Genomic DNA, 26,842 nt, shown 5'->3' with positions numbered 1-26,842 from the left:
GGCCTCACCAAGCGTAAATATCCCTAGGCGAGCCCCCAAGGCAACCTTTACTCCAAAAGTGGCTGGCCTACGACAGAAGGAGTTCTGGCCAGATGAGGTACCAGAAATTATGAAGGCATGGATGGAGCTTACAATCCGCAGAGGAATCGCAGCCGGGGTCCAACAATCCTTGATGACCAGACAGATACCAGTATTGGAATGTGACTCTCAATCAGTAAGATCTCTATGCAGAACTGACCTACATTATCCTCAGGTACCTCCTCAAGGGGAGTTTTCTTTCATTTCACATATGCATCCAGATGTACAGGAGGAGGGAGAAGGTGAGCCCGAAATGGAGCAAGTAGACGCAGTATCAGTTCAAGATAGTGAAGTACCCTTGGAGGAGGAACCCCTAGAAAGAGGCATGTTCAAGGACGAGGACCTCAAGCCAGACCAACCCACCTTTATGGGCTATTTCATCTACAGCATTTCAGATCTCTTCTTTTCAAGGCCAAAACCACAGCTCGCCTTGAAAACTCTCCCTCCGTTCTTCAACCAGAACCTCAGGAAGAATCAGAGGATTTGATTTTCTTACAACCCATTAACGAGGTTGAGGTTATTCCGGTTCCGCAAATGTTTTCAGATCTGATCCAGAAACAGTGGACCTCAGCAGCAGTGCATCCAGCCCCTACTAGCTTTGATAAAAAAATTCTTTAATTAAGCTTCTGGAGGCCATCCAACCAGTAATCCGGGATCAACATGGACAAGGATTCTATTCTCTACTTTTTGTAATTCCCAAGAGTTCGGAGCAGTGGAGGGCAATCCTAGATTTAAAGCGTCTCAACTGTACTCTAGTCTACCGCAAATTCAAGATGAGTACGTTACAATCCATTCTCCTTAGCATAAGAAAGGGTGATTGTTTGACTTCCATCGATTTAACAGAGACCTATCTTGACATACCAATTAGATCTTCACATTCCAAATTTCTCAGATTCTGCTACAACAACCAACCTTTTGAATACGTCACCCTGCCCTTAGGGTTGTCATCAGCCCCAAGAACTTTTACAAAAGTTCTGGCAGCTCTGGCCGCACACCCTAGGAGCAATCCAGTTAGGCTCCAGTGCTACCTGGATGACATTTTGATTTTGTCCTCCTCATCCAGGCAGGCAGAATTGGATACCCAAATTACATTGTGAACCCTGCAACAACATGGTTTTTCCATTAATTGGGCAAAGAGCCATTTGTTTTCTTCAACCCGTTTATCTCACCTGGGCTCAATAATAAACAGTAGAAGGAAGAGTGTTTCTTTCTTTCTTTTTTTTTGAAAATTTTATTTGGGTTTTTACAAAAAAACCCATAATACAAATAAAACATCTTATTTTGAAAACAGCATGGTCCCGGATTACACTTCTTCATACAGACACAAACTCAATTTCATGCTCATTTTTGTGTTCTATTCCATATCTTATTACTGTTTTACATTTTCTGTCTGTCCTGTTTCAATTTTATATTATCTTTTCTCATTAAACAAATTTTCCCCTGTAGTTACTAATTGGAGCATGACACCTTTATATCTTTTAATTTTATCCATTCAACTCTTATATAAGCTTCAATATATATCTTTAAGATTACAACATTCAATATAATACGTAACTTCCAATCGAATTCTGCTTGGTACATTCTTAAAATACAGACTATATTCTTAAAAAAAGATTATAAATATATGTAATTAAAACACTCATTCCATTCCAATTCAATTCTATCATTAATATTCATTAAAATCTTAACATCTTTAACATTTCTTTTCAATTAAATATCATACTTCCTTGGGAACACTTACAAGCGTTCCATAATTAATTTTTTTCCCCATATTTCTCTTCACTTATATTTTATAAATCATTAATAATTAAAATGTTCCCATCCTTTCCTAATTTAATTCTCTCATTCGTTTTATTTCATTTGTTTATTAACAAACATTCCACTAGATTATGATAAATATTTTATCCATCATTTTAAGCATATTTTCAAAAATTATTTCTATTTGTAATATAACAATACTATCTTATGTACTTTTGCAGAATCCCCTTTACAATTAAGTTTTCACCCATTATCTCTAAACAGGCTTATACTTTCAATTCTTATACCTTTGCCCTGTTTCTCTATATCTTGTTTCTATCCTTTATAACTTCTTTTCCTTTCCTTCTTCCCTCTCTTCTTCTCCCTCCCCTTTTTACCCCCTTGTCTTTCTACTTCTACTTCTCTCTTCTGCATTTCCCTCTTCTGTTGCTTTCTAATTTTATACTTATTTTTCAAATTATTCTTTTGGGGGGTTGTTTTTTCAAATCTTAAACTTTTCATTCTCTTTCCCCCCTTTCCTTTTTTCCCCCCACATAAAATTACTTGTTCATTAAAGATGGCTTCTTCTTTGTCCCAATCTTCTTCTGCAAGCATTTCTTGTTGTTTCTCATAGTTCCAGATCCCCATTTCTAAGAGTTGAAATACGAAGCCAAAAGAACCTCTCCCTTCTTGTGCATCTTCTTTGTATTTTTTAAGATCCATTTTCAGTTCTTCTAAAAGTGGTGCCATTTTAAAAACTTTTAAACAACCACCCGATTGATTTTAGCCATTTAAATGCAATAACCAAAAATCCAGAGATCACCAAGTAATCCAAATAATCCCAAGCTGTTTCTTCTTACTTCTTTTTTCCACTTTCTCTTCCTGGGGTTCTACTATTTTGTTGCCAAGTTTCAGTTAAAATGTATCTTTTAGGAATCTTGTTGAGGTTTTAGTTCCAGGCAGTCTCCTCCATTTTTCCAGATCCTGCCCTTTTATTCTTTTTCTCTCCTTTCCTGCTTTTAAAAGCTTTTAAATATCCAGAAATCTTTATTATCCCTTTGACATTTTATTTTCAGCTTAAATGCCTGCTGATGTCAAAGTAGATTTTTTTTCAATTTCTTGCTTAAGTCTCTTAGCTGTCAGTGTATGGAAGGGAACAGAAAAAAAACAAAACCAAATCCTTTCCCTTCCCTCTCTCATTCTCCCTCGAGCTGCTCGGATCATCCAGAGAGTGGGAGGTGCTCCAGTCTGCGTCTGTGTAGGCTGGGCTTAATCATTAGGGAACGCTCCGCCCTCTGTCACATGGTCCCTTGTAGCCTCCCAGTTTATGCCCAGCCTTTGCAGAGTTAGGCTGTGTGTTTTGATTGTGCTTCCCACTCTTTGGCTGATTCAAGCAGGATAATATTTCAGTTCAGGTTTGAACTGCGCATCTGGGGGTGTCTTGAGACTTAGGGGTGTGCGTTTTCACCCCCAGGGGCTGGGCGGGCAGCTTAGCAGCACTTAGTGCTAACACCCCACCCACCCAACCCCCCCACTCTCTGCCATTTATTTCTTTTTTTCCTGCCTTGCTGTCCTGGTGCCTTTCTAAGGTCTGGAGCCTTTTTTATTCTGGTTTTCCTCCCACTAACGCCAATTTCAGCGTCCTCGCCCTCGTGGCTTGCAGGATGCACCCACCTGAGCCGCCCGCTTTGCCTTTCACTTTCGATTTCAGGCGGCCGCCATTTTGGGCGCTGCCTCGTGGCCGGCGACATTTTGCAGGCCTCCTATTGCTGCGACGTTCTGCTGGCCCTAGGCTTAGGCTCCCAGGCCTAGTAGGGCTGATCTCTCTATCTCCCTCTCCCAGAGGGAAAAGAAAGCTGTTCTTTACTCTTTACTCTGTTAATGGTTGGTGTAAGTGTTGGCTTCACGCAGCAGATCTCAGGGTGGGGAATTAGAAAAGCAGCCACTCCCTCCTGAGCGGGGGCAAGCTGCCTGAGGCCTTGTATTGCTGGCGTTGATTTGGCTGATTGGCTTCTCTTCCTTTTACCAACTGCCAGGTTGTTATTCAGTCTAATACAGAATATCTTCATATTTCCTTACATTGGTAATCCAATCTCATCAATTGGCATTTTTTCTCTCTCAGATTTGCTTAGAGACCTAGCTTCCATCACTGTCGCTGCAGTGTGTTTTCCTGGATCCTTATCCTGGTGGGATATAATTGTACATTAAAGTCTATATCTGTGGCAGTTTTTTTTAAAAAAAAATTTAAAAAAAATTTCCCCTTTTTGGTCATATTTTCAGATTACTCATTGCAAATTCCAAAAGGGCGCGGGCCAGTTTCTGGATACCCGGCCTTACCCAGGTCGTATCCTAGGCGTGCCAACCGCCTGTACACACACACACACACACACACACACACACATATATATATATATATATATATGTTTTCTGAGGTTCTCGGGTATTTGTATGTGGATTTTTGGTTGTTCGGGTTTTCTCCCGCGTAAGATTCGAAGTATCTAGGCAACGTTTCGATGAAGTCTCATTCATCATCTTCAGGCTTCTGTCTTCGGCTCTTGCTTCTCAGAGTGATGTGAGATTGCAGCTGCTTCTTCCTTTTAACTGCTAGTGGGGTGGGACTTGATTGGGTGGGGGTTTGGCTGTGTTCTGATTGGTTGGGGGTTGGCCGTGTTCTGATTGGTTGGAGGCGTGTTCTGTTCAGGTGGGGGCTTGGTTGTGCTCAGGTTAGTCTTAGTTGCTGGGGGATTTGAGTTGGTGAGCTGTGATCTTGCTGTTTGGCTTCGAGTTCGTGGTCGTGCTGCATCTTCATAGTGGGTGTCGGTTTGCTTCATGTATGGCTCGGAGGGTTTGAAGTGGGTAGTGATGCAGCTGCAGTGCAGCTTCTGGTCCATGGTTGTGTCTCATCTTCTGAGTGGGTGTGAGTCTGTTTTCTACATGGAAGTGTGGTGGTGGCATCTTGTGTGGCTCTCATGGGTGTGGGTCTGGTGTCATTCTTCATGTTAGGTACTCGTCTGTTCATGAGGGCGGGTTTCCAAATGGCTGGAAGGTGGGAGGTGTCATCTCGTTTGTTCATGCTGTGTGGGCGTTTTTCTATCTCTATGGCTTCTCTGATTATTCTGCTGTTGAAGTGTTCGGTTTTGGCGATAGTTCTGGTATTTTTAAAGTCAATTTCATGTCCTGTGGCTTTGAGGTGTTGGACCAGGGAAGAGGTCGTTTCTTCTTTTTTGATTGAGTTCTTATGTTCTTCAATGCGTGCACTTATTCTTCTGTTAGTTTGTCCAATTTATGTGGTAGGGCAGGCAGTGCAGGGGATTTCGTGGCCATTTCTGACCACCGGTGCAACCGCCTTCAGGAAAGGGAATAATGGCTAGCTGAGGAGGAGAGATGCAGCTCTCCTCAAGCCTGCTGGCAGTCTCCCCCCTCTTCACCACCTCTTCGGGGTGGCTTAGCCCTGAAACCGGCCGGCTTGGGGCGCTCCGGTGGCGAGCATGGATCGAAACCGTGCATGATCATGGTTTCGGTCTGTCAGCGAAGAAACTCAAACTGGAAGTCTGCTCGAAGGAAGAGTGTTTCTATCCCTTCCTCTAACCAATTTGTCTAAACTACTGGGGAAAATGATCTGTATTTCTCTTGTTCCTTGGGCTCGATTCCATACTAGATCGCTCCAATAGTATCTGCTTCCATTCCAAAGATCGGGACTAAGAAATTCCAGGTCCAGAATGTTAGTTCCTACAAAAGTCCGGCTATCTCTACACTGGTGGATGCTCCAGCCATCAACCAGGGTTGCCCACTGAAAGAGCCCCAAAGACTCACCATAACCACGGATGCCAGCCTCTTCAGATGGGAAGCTCATTCCCAGTCCCTCTCGACTCAAGGGCGTTGGTCAACTGCAGAGCAATCGAACAGCGTAATTGGTTAGAGCTCAGGGCAGTCCACCTGGCCCTTTGCAGTTTCCTCCCACATATTCAAAGGTGACACATACTAATACTGACAGACGTCACAACAAAAGCACATATCAACAGACAAGGGGGGACCGACTCAAAACATCTCATGTGGAAGCAGAGAGACTGTGCCTTTGGGTGGAAAGGAACTTAGCCTCTATCAGAGTGGAGCATATTTCTGACCTGACAAACACACAGGCAGACTGGCTAAGCAGGGCCACAATCGACCAATCAGAATGGCGTCTGCATCCAGACCTGTTGCAGGAGGCAGTCCAGAGATTTGGTCTACCAGTTACAGATCTGTTCGCTTCTCCTCTGAACTTGCAGCTCCCGAGATTTTTTTCAAAGTACCCATCCCAGGGGGTGGAGAACATCAACACCCTCCAGTGCCAGTGGCCACGGGGTCTCCTATATACCTTCCCCCCTCTCCCATTGATACCCAAAGTGGTACAAAAACTACTGGACAAGAAAGCGGACCTGATCTTGGTGGCATCCTACTGGCACAGGAGGCCATGGTTTGCGGATCTCAGGGGCCTGTCCTCAGAAGAACCGTGGAAAATTCCACCACACAAAATTCAGCTCACCCAAGGACCGATCCAGCACCTGGACTCTCAATGGCTCTACCTAGTCGTTTGGAGGTTGAGTGGCAACATCTAAGAAAGGAGAATTTTTCGGCCAGGGTGATTAATACCATTCAAGCGGCTTGGTTCCCTTCTACAAGCCGTATATATAATGCCACATGGACTATCTTCTTCAAATGGTGCACCAAATCCAGGGTGGACCCATTTTGCTGTCAATTGCACAAGTTTTAGAGTTTCTCCAAGATGATCTTGACAGGGGCCTCTCTCCAAACACTTTAAGATGACAAGTGGCAGCTATTGCCTCAGTGGTGACTTGGGAAGGTCTACCATCCATCTCCCATGGATAAAGAGTTTTCTTAGGGGCACCACAAATTTATGTCCACCAGTGGTGCATCGTTACCCAACCTGGGACCTTAACAAAGTACTCATAGCACTCATTTGAACCCCTGAAAACTGTTAACCTCCATTTTCTCACATACAAGGTTGTTTTCCTCATGGCTATAACCTCAGCATGACATATATCAGAAATTGCAGCCTTATTGGCCTGAAAGGACCTCTGTATATTCCATGCTGACAGAGTGGTGCTTCGACCAGACCCCATGTTCACGCCTAAAGTCAATTCTGCCTTCCACAGGTCACAAGAACTAGTTCTCCCTAACTTTTGCCCCAGACTTTCTCAGGGCCTAGAGCATCAGTGGCACCAACTGGATGTCCACAGATCTCTCCGTACTTACTTACATAGAATGGCTCCTTTCAGAAAGACTGAATCTCTTTTCGTATCCTTTCAGCCAACTTCTTAGGGGCAGAAAGTCTCCTCTTTGACTATAGGCAGGTGGCTGAAGGCCACGATAGCCAAGGCATATGAGACTCAATCACTGCCTGTGCCTAGGGGCATCACAGCCCACTCAACAAGGAGAGTGGCAACTTCAGTGGCCCAGACCACGCAAGCTCCTATAGCAGAAATATGTAGAGCGGTAACATGGGTCTCCCTATTGCCTTTCATTAGGCATTACAAAATTGATGTATTTGCTTCTGCTGAAGCCTCTTTTGGTAGGAGGGTGTTACGAGTCCACTTGGACAGTGAGGAAGCTCCAACCCAGATGGAGACCCTCCTGTAGGACAAGCCAAGCTTTGGTATGTCCCACTCTCTGGATGCTCAGAGTAGCTCAATGGAGAAGGGGCATTGGTACTTACTTGATATGCCCGTTCTCGGTTAGCTGTGATGAACACCCAGCCCCACCCAATATCTGTCTGGGTCCTGTTCCGGCCAACGTCATAAGGATATAAGTTTAAAAAAAAAAACACAATCAGACCAACAAAGAGGATGGGGGTTGCATCACCTTATGTTCACTAAAACTGGGGGACGTTAAGGAGGAGCCAGGGAGGAGTAACAGCATCCTATTCAATTAAGCCCAGCCTATCCAAGCAGAGACTAAGCACCTCCCACTCTCTGGATGCTCGTCGCAGCTCACTGAGAACGGGCATATCAGGTAAGTACCAGTGCCCCTTTTCATTCTCTTGCCTACCTTCCCACCCCCATTGTTGGCTAACAACAGTGTCCCACCTTCCTAACTCTTCTCACCCTTATTGCACCTCCCTTATTTCTGTGCTTTTTAGAGAGCGCTATCATCACCCTTAGAAGTATTCATGATTGACCTCGATGTACAAATGGCTTGCCCCATACTTATCCTTTCTTATAGTCAGCTCTTACAAAGTCAGCTCTTAGAAAGTCAGACAATACAATTAGCATAAGGAAAAGTTAAATTAATTCATGCATTGTCAGCCCAATGATGTGCTTGTTTGCACATAGTATTACTTGCTAGATAGATACTTATTATCAAGTACAGTAAAAACAATTTAAATAAACTGATCCCTTGGCCATGGTTTATTTTATTTCTCATTAAGATCCAGTCCCAATTCATAGTTTTATTTAGGTATCACTATTTGTTCAGTTTCAGTTTTGCTCAGATCTAAATGATTTATTTGTTTGTTCTTGAATTCTTTTTTCTTTTTTTGGTAAAGCATTACTGTACCAAATTGGCATTCCTAGGTCTCATCATGTTTATAAACCTCTAAATGATCCTCTTGTTTTAAGTGAATATTTTTGGTTTTAGTTCCATTTCCTTATAAAATTAATCAATTACAACTTGATTAACCCATTTTGCTTTTTTCTTCATCTCAGTTCAAAGTACAAGAAAGTGCAGTTTCAGATCATTCTACTTTCTATAGTTGCAGCTTAATTGTATCTTCTATTCATTTAATTATTGAATCATACTGATTAATTCTTAACTGATATTATTATGGTTCTTCAGACTGTGTCTGTTGTGTTTAATGGTCCTTTGTTTTAGATCATTCTCCTACAAAGTTAGAGAAGATAATTAGCATTTCTTATAGTAAACAAGCAATGAGTAAAATGTCAGATGAATTTTAATTATGTTCTTCAAGTTCTATCTTGTTGGCATGGCTGCTCTTTTTAATTTTCTGACTTTTCCTCATATATTTAATAATGTCCCCCAATCTACGTTAACAAAAATAAAGTTGCTTTATGGATTGTATTTTTTGTATCCTGTTTATCCAATTATACAGTTTATTTTGATATTTATATTTTCCACCTAGTAAGGTCCTCATGTTCATGTTATTCATAGTACATGTTGAAAATAAATGTATAGAAAACTGTTAGCCTGTGTCCTGTGCTGTTCTGCACCAGTCCATTTCTTCTCTAAAACCAAGTTTTTCTGTTTGTCTGTTTTTTGGATTGCAGGCACTGATAGATAATCCGGTGTCCTTTCTTATACTTGCATTTTGCATCTCTTGAAAATTGTTCTTACTAAAGTGGGCTTTGGTACAGTCATTGGCTTTGCTTTTGCAGGGCTGTCTTCAGTTTTCCATAACTTCTCTGAAGATCCAGCATTCAGTCTTAAGTCACAAGCAGCATATTTTGCATATATGTTGTTTCAATTTCAAATTGAGTTTGATTTTAAAATTCAACAAAGATAGATTGATTGGTAGGTAGGTAGTAGGTGCCGTCTTTTCGGGGGTGACTTAATTCCCCCCCTGCATCCTCAGGCGGGCATTGTTGGCTTGGATGTTGGCCTCGGCATTGGTGGGGCACTTCATATTGGGAGAACTTCTGCTGCCGATGCTTTCCTTTCTGCCCATGCTGGGCCGTGCAGCCCAGCTGTTTTGCTTGGCAGGTGGGCGCACACCTGCAGCTCGCTTCTCTGGCTCTGCCCAGTCCGCCCAGCTCCGGTGCAGCCCTGGGGGGATGAGCAGAGGGCCCAGTGGGGAGGCGCCCACTGCCTTGGCCAGAGCTCTGCCTCTGGGCAGGAGGCCCACCTGTCAGCTGCTTGGGGCACCTCAGGCGTGGCTCTTAGCGCTCTGCCCGGTGCCAGGCAGGGACGGTGGCTGGGCGCTTCTCCCAAGGTGGGCCGGTCCTGAGCTGCGGCCCCAGGAAATTAGCCTCCCCACATGGGGTTGGGCTGCCCTCTTGGGCAGGGGAGGCTTTGTCATGGTATAGTGTCATTTTTAAAAGAATGGGCTTTGCCTTTGAACGATGCCTGGGAAGGTGGTGACAGGAGCGTTTAAAGCCAAGTATCTCCAGCTGTGACGCTCCAAATGCCAGGGCAGCATGGGCAGAAGTTGAAGCAACAGCAGCCGAAGGTCTCCCGATACAAAGTGACATACCGATGCCAAGTGACCATCCATGCCGACGCTGCCCATCTGCTGAGCCAGCCTGCAGGCAGCACCATACCCAGGTCTGCAGCAAAAGTACTTGGCGAGAGTAGGGAGGTTGGTGGTGAGACATGGTGGCTGCCTGCAGGGCACTCATAATGGCAAGCCCCCCGCCCTTCCTCCCATTTTGCATGTTTTAAAATAGGCCTAAATTTGGGGGGAGGGGCTTAATTTCATTTTATGCCTATAAAACATGCTTGGACTTCCTATTGGGGGAGGTCCAATTGTTGGAGAAACATGGCAGCTAGGTATGATTTCATAATGTGAATGCCAAGACAGAAAAGGCCTTAGGCCTAGGGCTTGCCAGTTGTAGCTCCTTAGATAACTGAACACATAATATACCCACCCTGTTGGATCTGGTGGGACAGGATTAAATTGGGAAGAGAAGAGCCCTCTAATAATCCGAATACCCATTCAGTAGTTCCATGTCATACAAGTTTTTTGTAGTCTAAATTTTAGGGCCTTAACAGGGAATTATCTTCACCTATTCTTCTACTATTATTATTATTATTATTATTATTATTATTATTATTATTATTATTATTATTACGACTTCAGCAACAGAGTGGTCAATTTCTGGAATACTCTACCTGAATCTGTGGTTTCTTCCCCGAACCCCAAAAACTTTAACTTTAGACTGTCTACTATTGACCTCACCCCTTTCCTAAGAGGTCTGTGGGGGTGTGCATAAGCACACCAAGGGGCCTACCGTCCCTATTCTATTGTTCCTTTTTTTTCTTATTTGTATCCATTTCATGTATTCGTAACCATATTTATACTTATACCTGTTATCTAATAATCGCTTGACAAAATAAAATAAAATAAAAAAAATCTATATTTTTTAATAGTACATTTAATGCACATTTTTTCATTCTTTACTGTGACTCTGGCAACTAAAATATTTTTGTATTCATATTTTAACAGATTAAGGATTTTGTGTGGACAAATACGTGTACATTTGAGGCTGGACAACAACTAATCTCATAGTCAGAGATGTTATTCCCATGGAAACAGATGTTTCTGCTTTTCTCTGTTGGCTGCTTTGGAGGTAAGGATATATGCCAATCATGTTTTTCAATGAAATTATTAGAAAAATAAAACAACTCTATAGCCTAATAAAATGTGCATTGCAGCAATAAATATTAATATGATATTAAACTAAGTAAATCATTTAGAATTCAGAAGAATGGGAGCAGATGTGTGTGGTTCAGAGACTCTTTAAAGCTCTTGTACAACTGAATGAATGGTGGAAATATGGTATCAGGATATGAATGTAAGAGAGGATGTTGTAATATAAACAGTGACTGACATATATTCCATTAAATCAGAGTAATCCTTGAAATAAGGCTACCATTGGTCACTTAATGGAAAAATAACATATTAAGTGATAAATATTTATGTATGTATGTATGTATGTATGTATGTATGTATTTATTTATCAATCAAATTTGGAGACCACCTATCTCATGTTCAAATGGAGACAAATCCTTATTTCTCATATTTATCCCATAGCTCAACCAATCTTATTCTAAGTATTAAATACTAGTGCTCTTAATTAACTGTATCAATTTATTTATATTATGAAAAAGACAGTTCTTCTGGTATAGCTTCCTATTACCAGGTTTTTCTGCATTTTCCTTTCATAACTGCTTTAACCCCTTGAAAATGTATGTCTGAAATATAACCCACAGGTGTTCTTTCTACATCTAATCCTATTTTATATTGAAAGCCAAATTTTAAGAAAACATACTTCAAAAACCTCTTCATTGATTTCAGTGAAGTTTGGAAGTCCAGTAATCTGTACTTTCATTTTTTTTAAAATTGCACATACATTAAAAGTACTCAAGCCTTTAATCATTTAAAACTCTGAAAAGCTAATTTAAAACTCTGAAAAGGCAAGCAGATAGCTTGCCTTTTCACAATTGCTAATATATATCTATTATTCATCTGATAGAAGATTACTTTTAATATTGTACATTAGTAGTTTGATATGAGAGGGCTATACCCTCATTGCTGGTTTTTATATTTCCATATATAGAAATCTGCTAACAACTTACTGCCAATCAAAATATGCACCTCATTCCACTTTTCCCCATCATTCCATTTAAAAATGTTTTTAACTATAGTTCTATACTATTACTTACATTATTCAGGACAGTTTATTGTAATTAAGTTTATTCTAACTTTATACTTCACCTCACAAAAATGTTAAGATCTTAAAATGAACCAAGGGAAGGAATAATTTAAATAAATTCCTTACCGAAACAGAAGAAAACTTTCCTCTTGAGGCTAATTATATTGTATATTTATCAGTAGGTTTTACTGATTCCAATCATCAGTTGCTCTTTCTTGTCATGTTTTTTTTTTATCCCAAAAGAAGGATAAAGCTGTGATAGTAATTTTGAATATCTTGAAAGTCCTGAATTTTTTGGAGATCAAACTATAAAAGCAAAACTGACTTTGAAAAGCAGCTGACTGTTTAAAAGCTGAAAGATATGATTGTAATGCAATTCTGATTTTTAAAAAAATATATTCTTCATGCACTGAGTACACCCTAAAAGCAGGCAGAATCCAGGTCTCTCCAGATAAACAAAACCATCTATCAGGATCTAGATCTGAAACAGATATTCTTTCACCATTCCAACTAACAAACTCCAAACCAATAAACTCTGAGACAGTCATTTTCTCAAAGTTCCATTTTATTAGAGTTGTCATTTTGTCACATCTGGGAAAACCCGAATCTGAGAGTTCCGGATTTTCCCTTCCCAAAAGAAAACCAAAAATCCCTCCCCTGCACCTACCAGTCCATCACACAAACCAATTAAACAATGTCCCAACTGGAGACCTTCCTCCAACCACTCCTTGCCAAGGTGCCTTGGACTTGACTTTCTGTGGAAGAATGTTGAGTCAAACTTCTACCTCTCTATGAAACCCCCTCCCAATTTCCCATGCTCTAAATGTGACAGCTTCGAAGCTTCCGAAGCTGACATCTTCCCTGTCACAGTCCTAGCCCTCTTGAATAGTATCCCTTCAGAGATCTATATGACTATTATTAAGTGTGGTACCTGATGATTCTTGACTCTTGACAAATGTATCTTTTCCTTTATGTACACTGAAAGCATTTGAAACAAGGCAAATTCCTTGTGTGTCCAATCACATTTGGCCAATTAAGAATTCTGTTCTATTCTATTCTATTCTATTCTATTCTGTTCTGTTCTGTTCTGTTCTGTTCTGTTCTGTTCTGTTCTATTCTATTCTACACTCTGATGGTGTTCTAAAAGTCTTTGAAAACTAAGGTCCTTCTCCAAGGATTAGGGAGAGAGGTGAAAGTGATTTTTGAACCCTTATTGTTGTTTTGCAGAGGAGTGAGGGTTTCATTCATGATCTTTCTTTTTTGCCTTATTGTTTTCATCTTTGCAATGTAAGTCACCCAGAGTCATAAGGGTCAAGAGACTTCTAAATTTAATAACATAAATAAAATGTGTTTCTGTCTTCACCCATAATAGATATAATTTCATAAGTTTTATTTTCTTGTAGCTCTTTTAAAAATCAACAAACTGTGATCAAGACATTTCTTATAAAATTACTCAAATGAAGAAAGAAACATGTTTATAGATAATAATAGAAAATTATTTATATAGATAATAGTCTTTAGTCCAAATCTTAGGTGATATCATAAAACAACAGTTTGTAATTCTGTAAATAAACCTGTTAAAATATATTCTGGCTGTTTAAAAAAAATAATCTTTAAGTTATTTAAGAGATTAAACATTATACTAGATTTTGCACCCTCTATCTTTTAGATGCTTTTCTATTTAAAAAGGAAATTGAAAGCCTGATACAAGTGAATGTTATGGAGTTAAACATCCATACTGCAGGTATATTATTACATCACAGCCATTGGCAGAGTATTTTTATGTTGACTAAGAATGTTCCAAATTGAAAGAATTAAAGAGACAAAGCAAAAACGAATACCATTTGAGAAATGTTCCCCCGTGCCTTTTCCATCTTACTGCTCGTAACTCTCAACTAATCTCCATATTGTATGGGTTGGGAAATGTCCTTAGTCATGCTTAGGTCCTTCTCAAATATGAGTACTTACAAAGAAACACATGCTAAATTCGATACAGGATTAAAACTATTCCCAATTTTTAATTCTGAATGTTCAACTCCTAAAGGTATGTTGTCTTGAAATAACCAAGGATTGATATATCCACATGTACTCATGGAGGTGACACATATGGAGACTGAATGGAGGCTTAGCTATTATTAGGATCCCAGAGTCAAAACAATTTACCATGAAAACTAATTTGAAATATTTATAGTTGGAAGTAGTGACAATAATGTAGAGGATATTTTGTGATTTAGGGTACTGATAGTATAGAACACAAACTTACTTGGTAGGAATTAATCTTAGGACTACAGAAATCAAATTTTAAGAATTTCAGAAAAAAGGTTGAGTGAATTAAATATTATAGGGTCTAAAAAGATCTGGAATGACATGTATAAACCCACCTCATTGTATTGTCTACTCACCTAGTCTAGAACAGTGGCTCTCAGCCTTTTGGGCAGCAGGGACCGGTTTTGTGGAGAGGTTTTTCCACAAAACAGAGGGGGTGGGGTTTCATTTCTGCTTACATCCTGCAGATGGGGCTTCACTTGTTTGCGTAGCCCAGTTTCTGGCATGCTGCTGCCCAGTGCCAGTCTACAGACTGGAAGTTGGGGACCCTTGGCTTAGAAGATAAAAATAAACTTCTAAATAAGTCCGTTTCAAAGAATATATAACTTTTAAATGGAGATGTAGACCCATATCTATTTTGATCCTGTTTAATGTTGTATACCCGTTGGGCTTGTCCTAAGCACATTTGATGGGATGAGTTCCCATTTTTTCCCTAGCTTCTGCAACCTAGCATTTGAAAGCATGCACATTCAAGTAGATAAATAGGTACCACTTTGGTGAAAAAGTACACATTTTATGTACCTTGGCATAAAGTCATGCCAGCCACAAGACCACAGAAGCGTCGTAGGACAACAATGGCTCCCTTGGCTAGGAAATGGAGATGAGCACCTTTCCTAGAGTTGGACACAACTGGACAGGTGAAACCTTTTTCTTTTCCTTACATGCACATTACACAGTTAGTGTAGTTATAAAATGTAGTTGAGTAAAATCATTAATAATAAATCCTCTTATTTTTTACATTTAGTATATTTTTATAACTGTTTAACATTGAAAAGTTTTGCAAATAAAATATACAGCTACTTTGTATATTTTCAGGTGTTTCAGTCCTTTTTAAAATTAGAAATGCTGCTAAATTGTTATCTTCAGTTCAAAAATTGATACAAGGTTTCTCAAAAGCTTTAAATTCCTTGCACATTATAGTTTCTAGAAACTTGAATAAGTTGTACTCACTGATGCATAAAAATTCCAGAAATGGAAATAGGAGCTTAATAAATTAATCATTTTATATACCATACCAGGCCTTATATTTAATAATATTACATCAGTGATTGAGATATTCTTTCTGAGCATATTGTACAAAATAGTCCCTTTTCCACAGCTTCTCAAATTATTGGTTGGGTACCAGAATAGCTATCATGCTTCAGAGCTGAATTAAAATAAGACAAACAGACAAGACAATTGTGATTCAAATTGTAGAATACCTATAGGATTGAAAAATGACTACAAAACATGATATGTTTTGAGAGACTGTTTTATATAGTTTTTTATGTTTGGTGATTCAAAACAGCCATGTTAATTTTTTCAGTACAATTACCTTCAGTATTTTATTGATTCATATCATATAATTTACTTGTTTTCTACTTTAGTTGTTAAAACCTATATGGTAAGTTAAAAAGATATGATTTAACATATTTTGTAATCTGAAAGACATTCCAGAAGATTTCTCAAATGCTGCCAAACAAGCACAGGAATAAAACAGCAGATATTTTGATTTACTGTACATTTGCAATATTCTTGCCATTCAAGTATGGAGGATCATTAATTATAATGAGAAATAATCAAACTTCCTACAAACTGTGCAATCTAAGCAGTTTTCTTAGGATTGATAGAAGGGTTGTCATTTAGGCACAGTAATATGTTTAGACTATAATTTTCCATTGGATATTAATCTTGTTTTTCATTAGGGACTCTTTTTTATGTAAATGCAGGCAATATATGAATGTCCCTTTTGTAATAAATCATATTTTAGTTTACCAACAATGTTCAAATTATTTATAATTATTATAATATAAACTTCAACTTTTCTAAGTTAAAACCTACATATTCAAGTCACTCTGTGGGTTGGTTTCCAAACATTTCGTTACCACACTAGGTAACATCTCCAGCAGAGTTTAGGGGATATCAGTGTTCTTCTCTTTAAAAGGGCTTCAGGTGTGTGTTGAGTGTTGGGGGGGGGGGGGCAGCTGTGTGTCATCAATGAGTCTTGTGACCGGTCTTGTGATGGGTCCTGTAATAAGGAGGATGAGGTCAGGGTCAATGGGAGATGAAATGCTGGTGTGTGTGTGGGGGGGGGGGGGTTGTGTGCGTTGGTTGAGGCTGACTCTGATTGGCTGTAAAGTTGAATTGGATTCTGAGGGGTTCATATGCTGTTGTACGTCAATGTGTCTGTTGATGGAATTGCTTGTGGAGTACCAGGCTTCAATAATTCATGAACATGGAGGCTGGTAATGTGACTGATTATTTTTGTGTTGCTCCAATTGAACTGGTGCTGTTTGATGTTGGTGTGGGATTTGGGATTGTGGCGTTTTGACTGCCAACTGGTGTTTATGGATCCTGATTTTTAATTGATGTGATATTTGTGCTACATAGAATTGGTTGCAATGGTTACAATCGATTTTTCAGATTACATTGTTTCTTTCAGACAGCTAGAATCCTCCTAACCCTAACCCTAACCCTAAGAATAACAATAGCTCACAAACCCACAACCATACTCTGCCAGGAATTATCCAGAACCAAAGACAAAATACAGAAAGATAAAAGAAACAATATAATAATTGTTAATTATAATTGTTAATTGTAATTGTTATATAGTATTACAGTTCCATGGTTAGTTAGGAAAAAAGAAGGCAAAAATTCATCTCAATTTTTTTAAACCAAGCTCATTAGAAAAACGGCTTGGTTCGTGTAGATGCAGCATGTCATTGAACAAAGTTAGACACTGGTTAAAATGACTTGGTCAATGATGTGAGAGAAAGGTTCTTGGTCATGGTACAGAATGGGCTTTCCTATAAAGTAACTTCAATGTCTCATGAATTTAATAATCAGATTTTTCTTCATTAGAAAACTGTGACAAACAACAATAATAAAAAAGTTAAAGTCTCCAAGTCAAGCCTGACTCCTAATGACTTAAGGGACCTGTCCATTATGAGTTTGCAAAATTTAAAGTGAGTTGGTCTGACTATGCTTCTGAATTAGAAACATCTGAACATGAAAAAGCACTGTTCTAAATTCAGAAAAAATATGTTTTGACCTTGAAATGGGATTACAATTCAAGGTAGTGTTTTCAGAAGGAACTATTTCAGCATTGGTACATTTTGCATAATGTTAATGTCCATACAGTTGTCATGGTTACAGTATGTATTTGATTTGCTAATGTTCAGGATGATGTTTTAACTTCTTAATCTATCTAATGCAGTTATGCTCCCTCACCTATAGTATATATTGATCAGGTCAGTTCTCCTTAGGTTTTTGAGATCAGTTAAGGTTGATTAGGTGTAATCACCAACATGGAAAAAACATCATACCATTTGCTGAAATCTGAGTAATATATATAGTACGACCTAGCATAGATTTGTTGAAAATAAGTTCAAGGCCTCCATATCTTTACTCAACAAAATTATTTTGTTGTTGTACTATGTAGAAATGGATTGTTAAAAGTAGAGTTAGAAACATTTTATATGTAGGTGTTCTATGAAACCTTCATATCTCCACATAAGAAATCCAATAAATTATACCTTGTTCTTTTTTGTTGAAAATTATATACTAGGGCTTTGGCTTTGTCAGGTGAAAATAATACCTTGAAAATTTCAAAATAAATTGTGTCTTAATATTTGGGCCTTTGAATGAAGTGAATTATAAATGGCTTTACAAGCCTGTAGTGCTTGTAATATTGATTTGTTAAATTTATATGCTGCCCATCTCACTATCTAGAGCAACAGCCTCTAAATAGTGTGCATCAGGGACTGGTTCTGTGGAGAGAGGTTTTTCCACGGACCAGAAGGGTGCAGTTTCATGCACTGCCTGCATTTCGTGGATGGGACTTTGCTTATTTGTGCAGACCAGTTTCTAGTATGCTGTGGACTGGGTGTTGGGGATCCCTCAGGTAGAGTGATTCTGGACAGCTTATAATGCAATATACTGATTAAGCTTTACTAGTAGCCACACAGTATGGGCTTGGTAATTCTTCAGATATGGTTTTTGTAGTACTTATACAATACTACAGTGTTACAGTATTAGCCAGTGTTAGCCAATGTACTTGTTAGCCAGTTGTTACACTGGCTAATTAACATAGGTTTTCTTGTATTTTAAATTTGCCTTTTTCAAATGTATTGCTAATTATTTGCCATAAACCCTAACCTTCAAGAACAGCCTCCCTTTTAGAAAGCAGGACTGGCAGGAAATCATTTAGGACATTGAATCTAAACGTTCCAATTTCAGCTCTTCTCAAGCCCCATGAACAAAGCAAATATTCAAGGCCAAATTTGGGAAATGCTAAGAATATATCTTTCCCATACCAATTCTAATATTTTTTTTTCCTTTGCAAATGTTTCTTTTTTATTCAGAATACAATGCTCTTTTTCGTGTCTATACTCACATTGGATGATTTAATTCTTATGGTACAACTGGACAGATAATTATTTCTAAACCAATAAACTTGTACTTTGAAATGCTAACTATAAAAGTAAACATGAGCCATTTTTTCAGGTTCCCCTTTTCATAGGGAGACCCTACTTTATCAGAGTACTCTTTTAAATGATCTTCCAATTTAGTTGCTTATTGGAAAAAATAAGCCAAGGCAGATCTAGGACTAGATTTGGCTATGACTGAAAGGTCATATGTAGCAGATTAAAAAATGTAGGAGTAATTTAGAGGAAATAATAAAAAACAGATCACTGTCAACATGCACTATTAGTTAATAATATATAACTTGTAGGTTTAAATATTGATAAAAAAAAATAAGTGAAGAGAAATATTTAGCAACAGGGCTTGGTCTCTAGCATGGAAATCATGTTTAAAACATCAGCAAAAATGCCTAGTTTATAAAATTTACCTACTTCAAAATTATATTATAGTGTTATAGTGTTATATTGTTGAATGTGTTGTCAGAAACACATATTTCTAATTTTGTGGACCTAGATGAAAATGGCCAACTTCATTTTTAATTTCTTTCTACAAACCAAACCACCATTTAAGATATATGATATGTGCCTTAAATAAAACATATAAATTACTTACTGAGTCTATAGTTATGCTAATTATGGCTGTTAATTTATCACTTTTAATCTGATTAGCCTCCATATGAAATGTACAATTTATGTGGAGTAATGAAATGCCAAAAGAATGAAACACAATTCTTTTAGATACAAGAGATTTAATTTGAAATATATTACCTGTACATGGTAATATTAGTTAATACTTCTTGCACATTATTGTTACAAATTATTTTTGCCAAAAACATTCTAGGCGATGAATTCACTGTTAACCACAGTAACATTAAAGTTTATTTCATTCCTTTTTAAAAAAAGGAATAATTGATAATCTCTTTGTTGTTGTGGTCCTTGCCTTTAGCAACATTTTGGCCTTTTTCAATAAACTGATGCTATTTTGTAAGTGCTTTTTAATTAATTTATTTTTTAAAACATTTATATAACTGCCCATCTTATAACCAACTCTGAGTGTAAGCCCCAAAATTTAAATATGCTTTGTTACAGAAAAAATGCAATTAACTATTATTGATTTTATGAACATTTTTGAATTTCATTTGATTATTTAAATTGTACAAATCAGGTATCTATTGCAACTATGTCACTTATGACTCCTTCAGGTAGCTTATATTTTGAATATGTACTACTGTAAATATAGAAAAAAGAGAAGATGTCAAAAATTTAGGAATATTCACGACAAAACCATGAGATTATAGTCATTATTTAAATGTTGTAAGATTGCTTCTGGTCTAGGTTTCAGTTGTTATAAATCTTTTATCTAAACTTCTAGAATGCAGACTTATTCACTTGAACATAGGCTTTACTTCTACAGGTCATTTGCATTAATGGCTGCTTCTACATTTTTCTTTAGCAGGCATGTTAGAAAAAAGTTGGAAATATTTATCGGTCAGAACTTTCTGTTGTTGAATTCCCATTCTGTTTTGTCTTTTGAAGTCTGTTCTCATGCACAGCAAAGCATGAAACATGATTTCTCTGTGCCTCACTATGCCACCAACAAAGGAGATCTGCTCTCTTTTTGCAAGAAAATCATGAGACTATGATATGACCTCTCCATCTTTTCCATGGAGCTGCTACGAGCGTCCAGATTGGGAGGTGCTTCAGTCTCGGCTCCTACAGGCTGAGCTTGAAATTGAGGAACGCCTCTTGCCATCACGTGGTCCTCCGGCGTCCCAGTTTTTAGCTCAGCCTCGTGGCAGTCAGGCTGTTCGCTCCTTAGCTCCTTGGCTGATCGTTTTTCTACTCATTCTACTCATTTTATTGGACCCTCTCTTCAACCAGCGCAGGAAAATTGAGGTTTGGACTCTCAAGGGAGTACCCTGATACAAGGGGAGAATTTTATCGCGTATTTCAGGGGCAGAGGCTAGCCTTCTGAACGCCCCCCACCCCCCACCCCCCACCCCCACCCCTCCTTCGCTGGTCGCTTCCTTCGCTCCGGTGAAAACGCATCGTTCTTGCCTGCCTTGACTTTCTCTTCTCACTGTTTCCCCCCACGAACGCCTTTAGCTCAGGGAAACCGCTCCCCTGCCTCTTCCTTCATTAGGAGAGTTCCGCCGCTGGGTTTAGCTCAAATTGTTTGCGGCCGCCATTTTGGGGCTCCGCATGGCGTCCGCCATTTTGAATGTGGCCTCAGCATGGCGTCCGCCATTTTGAATGTGGCCTCACCACATGACGTCCGCCATTTTGAATGTGGCTTCAGCCAGCGACGCCATCTTGAATGTGGCCTCACCGCATGACGTCCGCCATTTTGAATGTGGCTTTAGACAGCGACGCCATTTTGAATGTGGCCTCACCGCATGGCGTCGGCCATTTTGAATGCGGCTTCAGACAGCGACACCATTTTGAATGTGGCTTTCTGGCCTACCTTTCTTGTCTGAGGCACTCTGTTACAGGCTGCAGGTACTGAGACTCTAGGCAGCCCCGGGACTACCTAGACTACCGCTCGTTTTCCCAGGCCTCTCACAAGGCTTACAGAGCTTCAAGGGTCCGCTGGCTTCGCAGCCTACCCAGCAGGCGAGGTAGCAGCATAGTAATCCCCCCACCCGGTCCGTCCGGAGAGGGTAGCTGCTTGGACGTTCACCTTTTGGCTGATTGGTTTCAGGGCCAGGCCCTCAACTCGATAGCAGTTCACCAAAAAAATTTTTTGATCAAAGGGGGCGTGAAACAGTTGCTAGGATTCCTGGCCTTCCGTAGGCCACATCCAGACGTGCCAACCGTCTAATACTAACCCAAAATTCCTCTTTTTGCTCCTTCAGATGGCAGATGACAAAACACCTCGTGGCCCTTCCTTGAAGGCCAAATCAAAGACTCATCACCTGCGTAAACAGACCCAGGAAGCCTCTAAAGCCTCCCAGAGAGATGCTCTCAGGTGACACAGGGCACTTGAGAAGGAGATCGACAGGCGGTCCAGAGAGTTAGGCTCCGTGCCTCTGGCTCCTTCCGCCCCTACTCCCTCAACTTCCCCCCCAACCCCCCCCCCCCTCCCCCCGGCACCCTCCTCTCACTCTCAGCCTAGACAGGCCCCTGAGGCCACATTTACTCCCACCGCTGCAGGTCTACGCCCAGAGGAGCCTCACCCACCTCCCGTGCTGGAAATCCCGGAGAATCTCAGGCAGTGGATGGAGTTGGCCATCCGACAAAGCATAACGCAAGAGCTCCAGCATATAGCCGGCCCGGCTCCACGGCCCGCGACCTCTGAAGCGCAGGCACCTTCCGTTCGCTCATTCTCCGGATCCGAGGCCTCGCACGGGCAGGTAGCATCCCACGGGAATTTCCCCCTGTCTTTGGAGGAGGAGATAGAAACTCAGGAGCTCGGGATCCTACCCAATTTGGGGAAGGCGAGGACCTAGACTGGGGTCCATTTCTGGCAGTGAGCCCTTCTCGGGAGCAGACCCACTGGAGGGGGACATGTCGGAGGACGAGGCCTCACTCCGGACCAACCCGCCTTCGTGGGCTTGTTCAAGCCGCACCTGTTTAGGTCCATTCTATTTAAGGCCAAGAATACCTCCGGCCTGACCTCCCCACTCCTTCCCAACCAGCGGCTTCGGGGAACCCTCGACTCCATCTTTTCCCAGCCCATGGTGGAGACCGATGTGGTCCCCGTCCCACCTATCTTCTCGGACATGGTCTCCAGGCAGCTAGCCTCCTCAGGACCTCCCCCTCCCTCTGCCCAGGATAAACGCTTCTTTAATCTTGACCCGCAGTTCACTCTTTTGCTAGATTCCCCCCTGTGGATGAGCCCATTGTAGGACTAGCTTCCCGGTCTACCCCTAGCGATGCTCTCGAGGCCCTCAAGCCCGAGGACAAACGAGCCGAGCTGGCCCTACGCCGCTCATCATTCCGATGCCTGGGCAGTCAGGGCATCCACTGCTGCTTCTTTCTTCATTAGGTCCTCGATTAAATGGCTCCAACAACTCAAACAACATGTCCCTGCGGCCAACCTCAGAGCCCAACAGGACATCGCCAAACTTATTGCCGCGGCTGAATTCTCGGCGGATGCCACCTTTCAAGCCGCCAAGTTCTCCACCAAGGCCATTTCCTCCCAAGTCACTGCCCGCCGCTTGCTCTGGCTCCGCCACTGGCAAGCGGATGTCAAAAACAAGGCCAAGCTGGCCTCAGCCCCCATCTCTGGGGGAAACTTTTGGACCGGCCCTCGATCCCTTTCTGGCCGAGACTCGGAACAAACGCACGTACCTCCCCTCTCTTTTTCGGAGGCCCGACCCCAGAGGCCCCTCCCCTCCTCGTCGAGGCTCCTTTCGTCCCTCCAGATTCTCCCAACCTCCCTACAGAACCCCTCCTCGCAGGTCCGGTCAGACTCGTCTGACAGGTCCAGACGAGGTTCCTTCAAGAGGCCTTTCCGGGATCCGAGAACCGACCTTTACGTCGATCTCGCTAGGGCAAACCTTCCCATAGGCGGCCGCCTCAAGCATTTTGCTCACCAATGGGAGGCCATCACTACTGACGCATGGGTCAGAGATACGGTTCGTCTCGGACTGGCACTCGAGTTCCACTCCTCCCCCCGAATTCTTTATGTCTTCCCCCTTCCAGGAACCCTGCAAAACGGGCCCTCATGGGCCGCCATTCACCACCTCCTAGATATAAGGGCCATCCAGCCCGTTCCCTCCTCTGAGCGGGCGAGGCTTCTACTCCCACCTGTTTGTAGTGCCCAAGAGCTCGGGGGTTGGAGGGCGATCCTAGACCTTAAAAGACTAAATCGCTACATTGCCCCCGCAAATTTAAGATGCACACTTTGCAGTCGATACTTATGGGAACCCGTCGAGGGGACTGGCTATCCTCAATTGACCTTTCCGAGGCATACTTGCACATTGCTATTCGTCCCTCCCACCACAGGTTTCTACATTTTGCCTATAATAGACAACATTTCCAGTACGTCGCGCTTCCCTTTGGTCTGTCCTCCGCTCCCAGGGTGTTCACGAAGGTTTTGGCGGCTCTTGCCGCCCACCTGCGTTCCTTCCCGTCCGACTTCACTGTTATCTGGACGATATCCTCATCCTCTCATCCTCTAGAGCTCTCGCCTAAGAGATACCAAACTCACCCTTAATACCCTGCAAACCATGGGTTCATTATCAACTGGAGGAAAAGTCACCTTTCCCCTCTACCCAACTTACTCACCTGGGGGCAGTGATTGACTCCAACCGGGAACTAGTTTTCCTGTCCCCAGACAGGTGGCTTAGCATCCAACAGTCAATTAAGGAGGTCAGGAGGGCAAGAACAGTTTCTCTCTTAGAACTGTCTAAGTTGCTGGGGAAGCTTATTTCATGCATATCTATCATTCCCTGGGCCCGTTTCCATTCCAGGTCTCTACAATGGTTCCTGCTGCCGTATCAACGTTCCGGAAGGAGCAACTCCCGACTTCGGGTCAGAGTTCCTCCGAGAGTTCTTACGTCCCTCCTTTGGTGGACCAGGCCGGCCATAAACAAAGGTCATTACTTCAAAGAGCCCGACAGGCTATCCGTCACCACGGACGCGAGCCTACTCGGTTGGGGAGCTCACGTCCTCTCCATATCGTCACAGGGCAAATGGTCACCAACAGAGCAATTCTGCTCCATAAACTGGCTGGAGCTTCACGCTGTCCTCCTGGCGCTCGCAGCTTCCTACCCCAGGTACGCGGTCGTCATATCCTGGTCCTCACGGACAACATCACCGCAGGCCCACATCAACAGGCAGGGGGCACTCAGTCAGCAAGCCTCATGAGAGAAGCCGAGCGCCTTTGCAGGTGGGCGGAATCAAACCTGGCCTCCATCAGGGCAGATCACATATCCGGGGTCCTAAACATTCAAGCGGACTGGCTCAGCAGAGCCACCCTAGACGAAGCGGAATGGCGCCTCCACCCTTCTCTGTTCAGGGAAGCAGCCTCCATCTTGGGTCCCCCTTGGTGGATCTCTTCGCTTCCCCTCTGAACGCTCAACTTCCGAGGTTCATTTCAAGGTACCCCTCTCCCGGGCAGAGAACCACAATGCCCTCCGCTGCCCTTGGCCCCCAGGGCTCCTTTATGCCTTTCCCCCTATCCATCATCCCCAGGGTGATCCACAAGTTGATCCTGGAGCAGGCAGAGATCCTCCTAGTAGCTCCCTTTTGGCCCAGACGCCTTGGTTTGCGGACTCCGCAACCTCTCGGTGGCCCCTCCCTGGAGGATCCCCAGACAGGATCTCCCTGTCTCAGGGCCCCCTACTTCATCCCAAACCCCAATGGCTCCAGTTAGCCGTTTGGAGGTTGAGCGGAGCCGTCTAAGGGCTCAGGGAATTTCTAACCAGGCTATACACACCATCCTGGCAGCCAGACGATCCTCGACCAACCGCATATACAATGCCACATGGGCTGCTTTTCGTTCTTGGGCCCTCAGACGTCCGAATTAATCCTCTTTCTCCTTCCATACCCCAAATCCTTGACTTCCTCCAGGTGGGTCTCGACAAGGGTCTTTCTACCAATACCCTAAGACGCCAGGTTGCTGCCCTCGCAACCGTTGTCCCTCAGACACTGGGGGTTCCATCTCCCACCCACCCCTTGTCAAGACCTTTTTAGGGAGCTGCCAACCTCCGCCCCCCAACCATACACCGTTTTCCGACCTGGGACCTCAACAAGGTTCTGGTCGCCCTCACCAAGTCCCCTTGAACCCATAAGGAGATTCCCTTACAGCTCCTCACCTTCAAGACCGTCTTTCTCGTGGCCATCACATCCGCCCGTCGGATCTCGGAGTTGGCGGCCCTCTCTATTAGACAGGATCTTTGTACTTTTCACTCTGACAGAGTCATCCTCCGTCCCAACCCCACCTTCCTCCCTAAAGTGAACTCGGCATTTCACAGAAATCAGGAGCTCATACTTCCTGATTTCTGCCCCAATCCTTCTCACGAGAAAGAGAGGCAGTGGCACTTCCTTGATGTAAGATGCGCCTTGAGGATGTATATCACACGTACCCGCCCTTTCGCAAGTCAGAGGCCTTATTTGTGTCCTTCCATCCTGCTTCTCTCGGTCGCAAGGTGACGCCTCAACTGTGGGCCGCTGGATTAGGGCCGCTATCGCCAAATCCTACCAGGCTCAGTCCTTTCCGCTCCAGTGGGCATCACCGCCCACTCCACCAGAAGTGCGGCTACTTCTGCCGCATGGGCCACGCAAGCCTCGATACTTGACATCTGTAGGGCTGCCACCTGGACATCCCCTCTCCCTTCATCAAGCACTATAAGATTGATATATTTGCATCCGCTGAGGCTTCCTTTGGCAGGCGTGTCCTTCAGCGTGTTATCGAAGTTCCAGAGGAGGTTCCATCCCAGACGGGAACCCACCCGGAGGACTAGCCAAGCTTTGGTATGTCCCAATCTGACGCTCGTAGCAGCTCCATGGAAAAGGGGCGTTGGTTCTTACCTGATACGCTTCTTTTCATGGGGCTGCGGAGAGCGCTCCAGCCCCACCCATTAAGCCGTCTGGTGGGGAACCTCATCGCTCAGCCAAGCACATTAACGTTCTTTAGTTAGCATGAGTACAGGGCCTGCCTTCTCGCTTCGCAAAACTGGGACGCCGGAGGACCACGTGATGGCAAGAGGCGTTCCTCAATTTCAAGCTCAGCCTGTAGGAGCCGAGACTGAAGCACCTCCCAATCTGGACGCTCTCCGCAGCCCCATGAAAAGAAGCATATCAGGTAAGAACCAACGCCCCTTTTTATACATTCCTAGGGCTAAATATAAATTGATCTCTAAGCTCAGTGCCTATTGCACATAAAGAAGTATATTATGGTCTAAACCAGGCTTGTCCAACCTGCAGCCCGCGGGCTGCATGTGGCCCAGGTCGCCTCCTAAT

The 26,842-nt window shown here is 42.5% G+C and overlaps 1 protein-coding gene across 1 annotated transcript in view; it reads left to right on the top strand.

Moving 5' to 3' along the window:
* LOC113450057 (contactin-3-like) overlaps positions 1-26,842 on the top strand; it is a 196,063-nt gene that overhangs the window by 27,820 nt on the left and 141,401 nt on the right. The window contains exon 2 of the mRNA XM_026721214.2: positions 10,994-11,117. Within this exon, the coding sequence (XP_026576999.2) occupies positions 11,063-11,117 (55 nt within the window). The 5' untranslated portion in view covers positions 10,994-11,062. The remainder of the gene's footprint in view (positions 1-10,993; positions 11,118-26,842) is intronic.

Source organism: Pseudonaja textilis, chromosome 2 (assembly GCF_049901715.1).
Source record: "Pseudonaja textilis isolate UNSWEBS1 chromosome 2, rPseTex1.2, whole genome shotgun sequence".
In the NCBI taxonomy this organism is placed as follows: Eukaryota; Metazoa; Chordata; class Lepidosauria; order Squamata; family Elapidae; genus Pseudonaja; species Pseudonaja textilis.
Note: the sequence above shows the minus strand (reverse complement) of the source record. Positions and strands in the feature narration are given on the sequence as shown.